The sequence below is a fragment of the Carettochelys insculpta genome, chromosome 12 (assembly GCF_033958435.1).
Source record: "Carettochelys insculpta isolate YL-2023 chromosome 12, ASM3395843v1, whole genome shotgun sequence".
Classification (NCBI taxonomy): Eukaryota; Metazoa; Chordata; order Testudines; family Carettochelyidae; genus Carettochelys; species Carettochelys insculpta.
Genome location: NC_134148.1, coordinates 10709318 through 10721653, shown reverse-complemented (window position 1 = coordinate 10721653; position 12336 = coordinate 10709318). Strand labels below are relative to the sequence as shown.

Here is a 12336-nt window from a genome sequence, read left to right as displayed (position 1 = left end):
ATTTCAGGGCGATTTATTTTTACATTGGGAAAAGGATCTCTGGTATATCTACATTGTTTGTTTGCTTATCCTGTATTCGCTTTGGCTTATAGTTGTCCTGTTTTCGTTGTGTTGAAATATCAGCCTCACCAGAGGGTTAAAACAATCTTTTCAATGTGAATTTTGTGTACTACTCCAGGTAAGTTGCAGACCTTTGAAGTGAACTGTCTCAAGCATTTGTTTTGTGAAGTCTGCAAAAGTGTAAGATCTTTCCTCCCCAATGAATACTCAGCTTCATATGTGTAGAAGAACCTGCTTATTGGCCTTATTGGCTCTGGTGTAATACCAACACTGTTCAGTCTTGTGTTTCTCATGGATGGGTACCACCTCTCTCTCCCTAATTACTGTCAGTGGGGATTACAGTGAGAATGTCACAGTTTTCAGACAAAGCATCTCTCTGCCTTGGTCAGGGAAAATACAGTAGACCCTTTCTACATAACAACCATAATTAAACATAGTTGGCTGCTGCCATAGTTCAACACCCAGCATGAACTGGCCTTTGAAGGAGCAATTTAGGGTTTCTTTTATAACTCAAGTTCTTAGTTAAGCCTTCTCATAATAAAACTTACGGCTAGGTGCTCTTTCCATTCTGACTTGTGGTTTTTTTGTTTGTTTTTTTTTTGCAGTTAATGGTTTTAATTATAGTGTTTGATGCCATTAATGGTATTAAAATGAGATCCCCATATTAGACACACTGCGTATGTTGCACACAGTTTTGCAGTGTGGCAGGTCAAATGGCACTCACAGTACTATTGAAGTTACTGTCCTCCCCTCTGTTAATTTCAGGCACAGAGTGGGCGGATCCAGAGGACCCGACAGTCATTGCTGAAACAGAGCTGTTGGGGGCTGCAGCTTCTATTGAGGCTGCAGCAAAGAAATTAGAGCAGTTGAAACCACGAGCCAAACCAAAGGTGAGTGTCCATCTTCCGTGTTATTTATTAATTTAATATAACAGAAATGCAAATAACTGGTATCTTGGGCTGTTGGTGGCTATAGATCAGGGTAACAGTGGAAATTATTAATCATTCCCTTGCCCTCAGCTGGTGTCAGCAGAGCAACACTTTTCAGACAAGCTAGATGTAAGTTAATACAAACAAAAGATATTTGGTGGCTCTTTCAAGTGGTGGGCGAACAAGCAATAGTTTTGGATATGGAAGGGAGAAGATGGGATTCTTAAGAAAAGCCTTTTCAGGTTACGGGAAAGGTACTGTTCAGCCATTCACTCTTCTGTATCCAAAATAATCTTTTCTGGTGTGAAAGATTATTCTTGTTCTTCTGTTTAAATAGTTTCTGAGGCTGCTCATTCACTCTTCAATATGTGTGTCATATTGACAGGAGGTTGTGACCAAAAGATTTTACAAGGTTAGGGTTTGACTTACAGCAAATGGGTATCTCCATATAAAGGGATATATAAGTGAAGAGCTCATATTTTGGTATATTTCAGATATGTCCATGAGAACATTTTTAAGTAAAATGGAATTAACTATTAGCATGTGTGTCAGAGGAATTATATGGCAATTACTATAACCTGAAGTAGATTTTATACCTGCACAGTTCAGAGGTTGGGGACATGACACAGAATCACTCTGCAGTGTAGAATACCTGACAGGTTTTGGAATGAATCTCCATGAGACCCAAAATGGGGTCTCTCTTAATAAAAATAATGCATACTGTTAACTTCAGAAAGTAGTGTTGTTTCCTTTTCTTGCTGGTTTCAGTGTTACCAGACTTTGCTAGAAACAGATTAGAAGTCTTTCCAAGAAAGCAGGTTCTAATGGTCATTCAGTGTCAGACCGTTGTTTTCAGAGAAGTGTATTATTTTCTGTCATGCAGGAGTACCAGATTAAATAAGACTGCTTTTTAACAACCTCGCAAGGTGAGCTGTGATGATGCCCACTGCTTGGGAAATTTTCTTTCAGTTCTGAGAATGAAGTCCACGAAAGAACAATGTTTTTCTTTGTTCTGTGTTTTTGTAATGAGTACATTCTTTTTTTTTTTGTGAAGAAAGAAGGTCACTCATAATGAGATTCTCTAGAGCAGAGCACAGAAGAGTCCTCTATCACCTTTTCTACACCACACTACATAATAGCGTATCTGAGTTGCCTAGTAACCTTGAAGCCATTCTCCTGCTAACATCAAACCACTCCAGTGGCCATTGTCATTTAAAAATGAGTACAAATCCTACACCTGCTCCTCATTTAACATGTTAATTTGAGTACCCAGTCTGCCTGTGCTCTATTGAACACTTTCTGAGTCATTTTATGGAAAATACTTTCCTATGTCTTCATTGATATTTCATTTTGTAATCAAACTTTTCTTCCGTTACCTGTAATTAGTTTCCTTCCCTCTCTCTTTCACACACATTTACTGTAATACAAGTGAAATGTTCTGGAATGACCCCACTGGATATTTCAAACCCTTGATTTATCCACAAAGCAGAGAACAGCATCCGTGTGTTTCAACACAGATCTTGAGGTACAACTACCTAGTGGTAACTTGCTCTTAGATCAGTCTGTCTTAAACTTCTGTATCCAAAAAGGCATCTCTGTCTCTCAGAACTAAACTAGTAATTAGTCCGCATGTTGTACACAGTCCACCAAATACAGAAACACAAAGACTGCTACTTTGGATCACACCAGTGGTCCATTTAGTCCAGTATCCTGCCTCTGATGGTGGCCTTTATCCTCAGAACAATGTTGCAGGAGAACCTGCAATAGGCCCTAAGCTGCTGTGAAAGTTTCTTCCTTGCCCCTCTTAATTAGAAGTTGATTTACACCCTGAAGTTGGAGGATCTGGATCCCTTCCAAAATTATTATGCTTAGAGGGAAGGGTCAGGTGGAGTTTGCTTGTTATTTTAATCCTTACTATTTTAGCTTTGTGTTCTACTTATTAATATAATAGAACTGAAACAATAGAACTAACACTTTTTCTCACCGTGTAATTGAGCTGCACTGCTTCTATTGCATCACTGTATAACTTTATTTTTTATTCCATGTCCCTAATATTTTTGTTGTGCCCACACATTTCAGCACTGACCCCCCCAGTTGCTGTTTTAATAAGAAAGATAGAGTGGGGCAGCAAATTTTCACTTCAGGAAAATCATTCCTATCCCTAAGTACATTCTTTGTTAAGGAATAGCTCTTCAAACTCCTGTCCATGTTTTATTGCATAACGTATGTTCCTTCTGAATTAAATCACAACAGCCTGGCTACATAACAGGTACAATTTCTTATCTTTCAAAAGTTTGAAAGCTCTCACTACTAGTCCAGAGTCTAGATGATGTTTTAGTACTTGTCTTACGTCTGTGCTTGGGTATCTTAAAGTATTCCGAGGGAAAAAACTCCTTATCTGTTCCTCCTCCAGGTGTAATACAAACTGTGTTGGATTTAAATTGTGGTGTTCAAGGGAAAAATGATCTGCTAAACTGTGGGAACTTTTCTGTTAATTAAATAAGAAGTTATAGCAGGTGATACGTACTTTACAACTCAGTTCCGGACTTAGTGATTTTGTTATCTTTCTTGGTAGACTGACAAAAACACTTGTGCTGTTATTCAGTGTTTTGTGATAGAATGTTTTATTCTACACCCTTTTGTAGTTGGCCCACTAATTTATGTCTATTTTTTTTCTTCTGGGGCCTCATATTGCCTTTTCTAACATAACAAGGGCCCTTGATCTGTCAAGATAGCACCTGATACAAAATTTACAAAATACTCAAAACTTAAAGTAAAAAAAAAAAAAAAAAAGCCAGAAGAAAATGGGCACTCTGTATTTAATTCATGGAATTAAAAATTATGTGTTTCGTTAACTCTGACAATGGATATAAATAGTTATAGGAAAACAATATTGTGGCTTAGGTATGTCACCAGAGACCACTGAGGTGTGTGCATTATTTTTCAGTTGGTGCACTCTTCGTGCCTCCGTGCAGGTTTATGCCTTCAAACACAAGTGAAGGGGTTGTGTCCTTAGCAGTTGGTAACAAGTCCCTGCTGTTAGCCTTCAGCAGTTTTCCCCCAAGCTGAATCAAACCTGGATGCCTTTTCTGCAGGGCTCTGTTTGATATGTTTGATATATTAGGTTGTTATTTAATCCAACTATATATCAAACATATTCCTATAGTGTCCTGCCCTGTCTCCGGGGGTTTATAAAGTAGTATAAGGCAATATGAAGGAATACTTTAAATCACAAAGCAGATTTAGAAGACTTCCTGCAGTCTCTCCTTCTAATGTGATTTTTAAAAACCATGTACAGTGAAGTGTTCTTATTTGGGTTGCTCTTGAGAGATGGATAAATTGCATAGGATCATTTCTAACAGGTAGCAGCCATCCAAGTACTGAGTCTCATAGGTGTAACTTACCCTAGTTGCTGTCTCTTTGTTAAATGGAAGCTGAGAGGCACTTCAAGAGAAACATGGTTTGTCTTTCTTGACTGTTGGCAACAAGTTTGTGGTGTTTCAACTCATTCTGCTTCTGATCCTGAATCTATTCATGCTGCCCATTACATGTGAAGGAGCTGCAGGAAACTGGTTAAAAGTAAGGAAATGTGAAAACATCTGTATCTAGCTCTTTAAATAAATCACAGCACGCAAACGTGTGGAATTACAAGCAAGCCCGTCTTTGTCGATGTTTTGTGACATAACATTTTATCCTGCACCACTCTGTAGTTGACCCAGTACTGTGTGTGTATTTTCTGTGATTGCATTTTGCAGACTGTTTCTCCCTCCACCTACCTTCACCTCAAACCCATGTCAGCAAAACATACAATGACAGGATTAGCCTAAATTTGTAGAAATGTTGATTTTTGTGGGTTTTTAATCATTATGTCTAGTCTCATAAACTTGGTTTCAAGAGTGACTAAAATTGCCATCTCAAGGGATTAAAGATACAAAGAGTGGAATTTTGTGTCACATAACGTGTCGGGAAGTCTGGTTTTATGTTCATGCATTCTGAGAACTGCATAATTTGAGAGCAATATTGAAAGGAGTATTCAACTGACAGAAAAATTTGGCAGATAGTTGGCAATCAAATTTTTCCTGTTTTCAATCCAGCTGTGGTGCTTGGCTATCGAGTCCCATGCTAGGTCATAACCCTGCCCCTGCATAGCACTACCCATCCAGAGCTTTGTCTTTGGTATAAGGTGGAATTCCCCTTCGTCCTTTTTTCACTACAGGTTGCACCTCCCTGGTTTGGCATGATCAGGACCTGACCGGTCCCAAAAGAGAGAGATTGCCAGACATGGGGAGGTTTCCTGCCATGGCCCCAAGCACCTGCTTTGGCTTCCCCCAACCCCGCCTCCTTGCCCTCCTGCTGTGTGCCTCTGGCCCCAGTCCCTTCACTGCTGCCGCAGGGCTCCAGCCCCCTAGTGGAGCTGCAGCAGGGGTTCTCACCATCCCCTTACCTGGGGCTCCAGCCCTAGACTGGACTCCCCCAGCTGCATTGGGACTCTGTCCCTCGGTGTCAGGGGTTCTGACACTGGATTCCTTGGGGGCTCCAGCCCTGGCCCCTTGCTGCTGTGGGCAGCCACAGGGCTTTGGCCCTGGCTTCACACCTCCTTGCAGCTGGCCCTTCCTCTCCAGCTCTCTCACCCTGGGGCATCTGTGGTGCTGCCAGATGACAGATGTTGCTGGATGAAAGAGTGCCGGGTTTTGGAGGTGCAACCTGTAGTCATTTTACTTGGTGTTTATATGCACACACTGAGCACATCGTGCTGTGCTGAATGAATCCTATGCAGATATTTTTCTTCCTCTTCTGAGGCTGGTTCTCTGCATCTCTGGAAACTTGTGGAGTATTTTGAGAAGGTGTTTCATGTTGCAAAAGTATTTCAAATTCAGTGCTCACTAAAAAGTTGTATAGCCCTGATATGGATATCCATGCAGCAGAGCCATGCCAATGAACATTTTATTAGGCTGTGTTAATAAATAAAATCCATCTTAAAATAATTTATGTACTGTTAGCTGGTTCAGAAAAAGAATTAGTTACTTTCCCTATATCAGCACAGCCATTGAAATAATAGTGCATGTACTACTACTGATATAAAGAAGTGGAATGGCTTTTGGCTCATTGATGTTGCCACTGTTTTGGAAACAGGCTCCATAATTCCAGTCCAAGTCAGTGTTTTTCTTAAAAATGAGTGAATGAAAACTGTACTGTAGGGGGAGCAATGTAATTATCTTCCTCTGTTTGGTACTTGAATTTGCATTTCATTTGTAATCTAGATGGAATTGATGTGTCTCCTTTCTCTGCAGTGGACACTGGCCCTTTTCCCTGCACCACCAAATATTTGGGTGAAATTGGCATTGTGCTGTCCCTAGAGGCCCAGACCTAGAAATAGCAGCATTGCAGTGCATTGGTAGATGCAATTTACCCATCTCCTGTTCCCATGAAGCTTGCATTTTTTCATGCTGTTAGATGATACCTTCACGGGAGAAAAAATTCACCTCACATGTTTTTAAAATAGGGTACTGAAAGAGCTAAAATATAGTCCCTCTGGTTGCAAATTGTGCCCTTGTGTTAGTGGTCAAAGTAAGAGATTAATAACATTTGAGGCCTATTGGAGAAATCACAAGCCACTTGTTATTGTTTAGATACTATAGTTGTGGTGATGTTGCATTGCAAACATAGCCAAAAATCAATCTGCTAAGAAGATTTGTTTCATTAACATGTTAATTCCTTTTCATAACCCCTTTGTGCATATGTACAAAAGATCTGTTCCTAATTAGCAGAGGAAAATATTCTGCTCTTAGTAAGCAGCTCTTGTTCTTTTATCTCATCCCTTATGGTGCCATCCAACATTATCATTACACAGCAGAAGGTGATGCTGTATAGTTTTCATGTAGGATGCTGTATTTCTTCTGCAGTACTTTGACATTCATGGATGTTGCGTTTTCATCTATAGGATTTTGTGACTTTATTTTATGCACATGGTAGAAGTAAATGAACTGTTGAAGAATCAAGCATCCTGTGGCCTGTTTTTTAAGCTGTGTGATGTGAATTAATGCCCATGGAGGTAACAGGCATATGCAGCTGACTTTTGATTAGGTATAGAACAGGCAGGGGATGTGCAAGATTCTCAAGCTGCTTCTTGTTGGATGTGTCCTCCACCTTGAGCCCCCTGTGACTCCTAATGCCCCTGGTATTGTAAGTCCCTGTCTGATGGTTTTGTAGTATCCCACAGAGAATTAGAATGAAAGCACTTCAAAAAAGCGATTTTTATTTGTGATTTTCCCGAACATACCAAGTCAGCTCTTTAAAGGGGAGGGAGGCACAAAAAACTCTAGACCCTTGAGTTACAAAAGGGCAACTTGAATAAAATCTCAGGGCTGGTCTGAAACATGCTTTTTCTTTCTGTAAAGGAAAATTGAGAGAAGTGCAGGAATGACCATATTTTCAAAATGACTTCTCTCTCATTTAGACCCCTCAGTGAAGTGCTCAGTTTTTCAAATGGATACGGCACCCAGAAGCTGGGAGCTGCTATTCCCATTTGAAAATCTGTCCCCATTTTTGGATGCTGAACACTTCTGAAAATTTGAACAAACTATCCATATCATGGCTTGCAGCACTGTGCAGACTTAGAGTAGGATTTGGCACATGTTAATTAGAATGGTCTAAACTGTTTACATGTTTAGGCATTGCAGTTTAGGAGTATCTGGGGTTTGTTTGTTGAACTTTTCATATTCACACTTATTGTCTTACTTTCACCAAAGGAAAGGTCTCCAGATTAATCTTGAAAGCACTGTATATCTAATAGCCCCTATCCAAAACCAAGTTACCTGAAGGTCACCAAACATTAGACTGTTCTGAATGGTGGATAAGTTTAGTATTCCATCTATGATACCACTGACCTACGTGGTATTTGGAAGACAGGATCCCTGCAGTAAAGGTTTCAAAATTTCAATTTAATACAACCTAAGAAAGGTTCAATCACAAGAGTGGAGTTAGTACCACCAGAAATTAGATTCACTGCAGAAGATAGTAACCTCTTGATGCAAGGGAAAGGATGTGGATGCTATTTGTTGGTTTTGTTTATTTTTTACTTTTACTATGACCGTGAACAAACCACATATTAAATGGCATCCAGAACAGAATGATCAATGGAAGCATTAGGGCACAATAAGTAAGATGCATCGCCTTGCAATACTCCTTGAGAAAGATAGGTATTTTCAGATATGTTTTCCCTACAACCTACACAAGTACTGCTTTCTCATATCCCAGACGCTCCCAAATGAGGCTAAAAAGCATTTTGAGATAAAATACAGAGGGCTTGTCTACACTACCTCCCTTCTGCGAAGGGAGCATGGTGAGTAGGGTGTTGGGAGATTATTAATGAAGTGCTGCACTGCATATGCAGCACTTCATTAAGCTAATTCTCCCCTGCGGCAAACTTCGAAGTGCCGGCTCACGTGTAGCCGAGGCTCACCCGTCGGTACTTCGAAATGCCTGGACAACTTCACAGTCCCTTTACGCCTCAAAATTTTGCTACATGCGAGCTAGGACTTCGAAGTTTAACACTTAGAAGTTGCCGCAGGGGAGAATTAGCTTAATGAAGTGCTGCATATTCAGCGCAGCACTTCATTAATAATCTCCCGCCACCTTACTCACCATGCTCCCTTTGAAGTAGGGAGGTAGTATAGAGACAGCCATAATGTTCAAATTCTTGTAATATTTTGATAACTTATTAGGAGAAGTAACAAAAAATGCACGTTTATTACTTCTCCTTTACACACACTAATGCAACTTGACTATTCAAATAAGAAAGCAAATTAACATCTGATGAAACAGAATTTTTCACATAAGCTTGGTCTGTTATGTATTATTGGAACAGAGGCCATGATAATTAAAGGCATTTGCTGCTTGCACGGGTTTTGAGTACAGGAAAGTACATCTCCCATCAAAAGGTTAACATCTTCCACAGTGGATCTTATTTCTAATGGTGCCTTCTCCACTCTTGTAACTCAATTTTTCTCATGTTGTATTTAATAGAGATTTTGAAATCTTTCTTGTAGGGACCTGTTTTCTAAGGCCTGGCCTACCCTAAGTTCGGTCAAACTTAGCTGAATTGGGTCAACTTTCTAAGCAATCAGTCCATGCTACAGGGTCCAATCTGCTGACTTTCTGGGCTCCTAAGTTCAACGTTTGTACTCCTGCTTTTCACAAGAAGTAACACCAAAATAGACCTTGCAGCAACAGTTTCTTTAATGATCCTTCCTCCCACTCTTTCTCCCCCCACTGCTGTTAAACTGACACAGCTCTGCAGGAGAAAATGAACATGGGAAGGTATCTTCCTAGAGCACATGCAAGCCACCTGCATGGACAGGGCACAGTTAAGTGCATGGAGGAGAACTATGCTGGAGGAGAGGAGGGAGGATCAGAAAGGAAGGAGGGTGGATCAGGGGGTAGGAGAGCATTTACAGCATGAAGTCCCTACCCAGAAGGAGATGGTGAAGCTGATGAGGCAGAAAACAGAGCTCTGAGGTGCCTGGTCAAGGAGCACAGAGCTCCCTGCAGCCCATGATGCACAATATGCCCTCCTCACCATATTCCCTACCCTCCCCCCATTGGCACCCCAGAATGCTGGGTGGGGAGGTCAAGGGCAGCCTTGCATTCCTCTCCCAGGAACTCTTCTGAGAGCAGAAGGCTGACATTCCTCCACCTGTGATGGTAAAATGTCTCTTGCCCTTGCTCACCCACCCCCCAAACTCCTTTACTGTCCCCTGAATAAAAACAATTAAACTTGCAAAAACAGCCTCTTTATTGCTTGTGTTGCATGGGATGGGGTGCGTTACAGTGTTTTCAGGCTAGTACACATCATATAGAAGGGCACCTTTTTAAGAGCAACAGATACGATATGAAAGTCATGTTGCTATCTGGTCATTCATAAATCTGTTTTTCAAAGCCACACAGATTAGCAGTGCCCCTCACTGTGCTGTCTTTATTGCTTATAGTTAGAGGCCAGGTGACCATGCCAGCCTGGCATGAAATTTTCCCCTTATTCTCTCGTAAGTTATGGAGCACTCAGCAGGCTGCCATCACAAGGGGAATGTTGATTTTACTGAAGTCTAACTGAATCAGGAGGCTCCTGAACCTGGCTTTTAAAAAGCCTAATACACATTCTGTTACCATTCTAAAATTGTTCAGCCTGTAGTTGATCTGCTCCTTACTTCAGTCCAGGCTGCCTGTGTATGGCGTCGTGAGCCAAGGGAGCAAGGGTTAAGCTGGATCACTAAGGGCACCTGTCTAGGAAGAAAGTTCTATTCTGCAGCTTTCTGAACAGACCAGAGTTCCTAAAGCTGCAACATCATGGAGAAGTACCCCCTGTGGTTTATGTATTCTGTGGCAAGATGGTCTGGTGCCAAGATAGGGATGTGCATTCTGTTTATTGCTCCACCACTATTAGGGAACTCCATTGCGGCATAACCATCCACTATGTCCTGCACATTTCCTAGAGTCACCAACTTGCAGAAGAAGGTAATTGATTGCCTTGCCTACCTGGATCGCAGCAGCTCCCACTGCAGATTTGCACACTCAAAATTGATTGCCCACTGATTGGCAGCTGTCCAGCATTGAAAGCTTCCACAGAGCTATTACCGTATGCTTGTGAATTGTCAGAGCCGGTCTCGTTTTGGTATCACAGCACATCAGGGAAAAGCAGTTCACAAAAGAAGTGTCCTTACGCATGTGAAAGTTTTGTAGCCACTGTTCATTGTCCCATACTTGCATAATAATGCAGTCCCACCAGTCTGAGCTTGTTTTCCGTCACCAGAACCAGTGCTCCACTGTGTACAAAGCATCAAGTTCAGTCATCATCTCCCTGTTCCTCCTCTCCGGTGTCTCACATTTGTGTATGTCCGTGTCCTCCTTAAGATTCTTCATTGCTCTGAAGGCTGCTTAGGCTCTGCACGTAATACGGCACAATATGTGAGGTGCTCACAATAGTTGCCACAACAGTTTGAAGCTGGACGGGTTCCATGCTAGCCTGGCAATGGCATCTGCAAGGATATGAAAAAAGGGCACAAGAACTCTTTTTGCTGTTGATTTCCAAGGTGAGGGGAAGGAGAGAAGTGCACTATGGGAGGCAGACCACACACACCCATTTTTGTCTCATTAGACACTGGGAGCTTAACCCACATGCAAGGGGACAGTGGGAACTGTGGGACGGGTACCCACAGTGCATTGCTGACAAAGTCAAAGCTGTTTCCTTTTATTCATGTTAAGCCCAGGTTTAAGAAACTGACATTTTGAGAACAATAGTTTCTGTCATCTGATGGGATATATTATGAGGAGAGGTTAATCTTTCTGTTTGCTACATGCTTGTTACAATCTTGGTTCAGATGTTTGAATGGTTGCAGGCACACTATCAGCAGTCCATAACTCTGAGAGGACTGAATTGCACTGCTTTGCATTACATGCTGTGGGTGAAGTGAAGCAGCTTACAAAAAGCAGTTAAATTAGTGGGTTTACTTTAATAACTGTGGTGTGCTTTTTATTACAGATTAGCAAAGAAGCACAATGATAGCATTAGAGTTGTAGTCTCTAAAAAGCTTTGATGCATTCCTTGTATTATATTTACGAAGGGTATGTGTTCACTTACTGGAAGATAGAGTTGTTCAGGGTTGATGTTCCAGGATTTGATTTAGGGTGCCTAGTGTAACACACCAAATCAAATGATCAGGGCTCTACAGTTTGCCCTGGTACAGCCCATTGTCGTGAGGAGTAAGGGATGATTTCTCCCATTGATCTCCCGCTGTGTGGACAGGCAAAAAAAAAAATCAATCTATGGTACATCGATTCCAGCTATGCAGTTGTCATAGTTGGAATTGCGTATCTTAAATTGTCTTTTCAGCCAAGTATAGACCTGGCCAAAGTAACCCTGTGCTTTAACAGCAACTGATAATTACAAACAAATCACTTCTTAATACTACTAAAATAGTATTGTGTGTAGGGTTATAATAATAAAAGAAAGAACACACTGAGAGGGAGTGTATTCCAACTCAGGTTGTGTTAACATTAATACAACGTGAGTTGGTAGATACTAATACAGGTACACTTCCTCTGAGGGGTGTCCTCTTTTTGAAAGGTCAAATATGGTAACCCTAATGTGCAGAAAAGCAAGAATTCCAGTTCAGGCAACTGCTTTATCTGTAGTTTTAAAAAGAGTTTTTAATGTTTCTAGTTCACACCAAAAATGTAGTGGCATGCACTGAAATAGTTTGTGTGATATGTGTGATATTTAAATAAAATCCATCATTGACTATTGCACAAGGTTTATCACAAGGGCAACGTAACTTTCAAATGAATATCTGCA

The 12336-nt window shown here is 41.1% G+C and overlaps 1 protein-coding gene across 6 annotated transcripts in view; it reads left to right on the top strand.

Moving 5' to 3' along the window:
- The window catches only part of TLN2 (talin 2), a 495540-nt gene that overhangs the window by 467379 nt on the left and 15825 nt on the right, over window positions 1-12336 (top strand). For all 6 annotated transcript variants that reach the window (XR_012647070.1, XM_075006263.1, XM_075006264.1 and 3 more), the window contains one exon: window positions 826-950. Coding sequence is in view for 5 of the 6 variants with exons in the window: in XM_075006263.1 (XP_074862364.1) it covers window positions 826-950 (125 nt within the window). In the remaining variant the exon portion in view is untranslated. The remainder of the gene's footprint in view (window positions 1-825; window positions 951-12336) is intronic.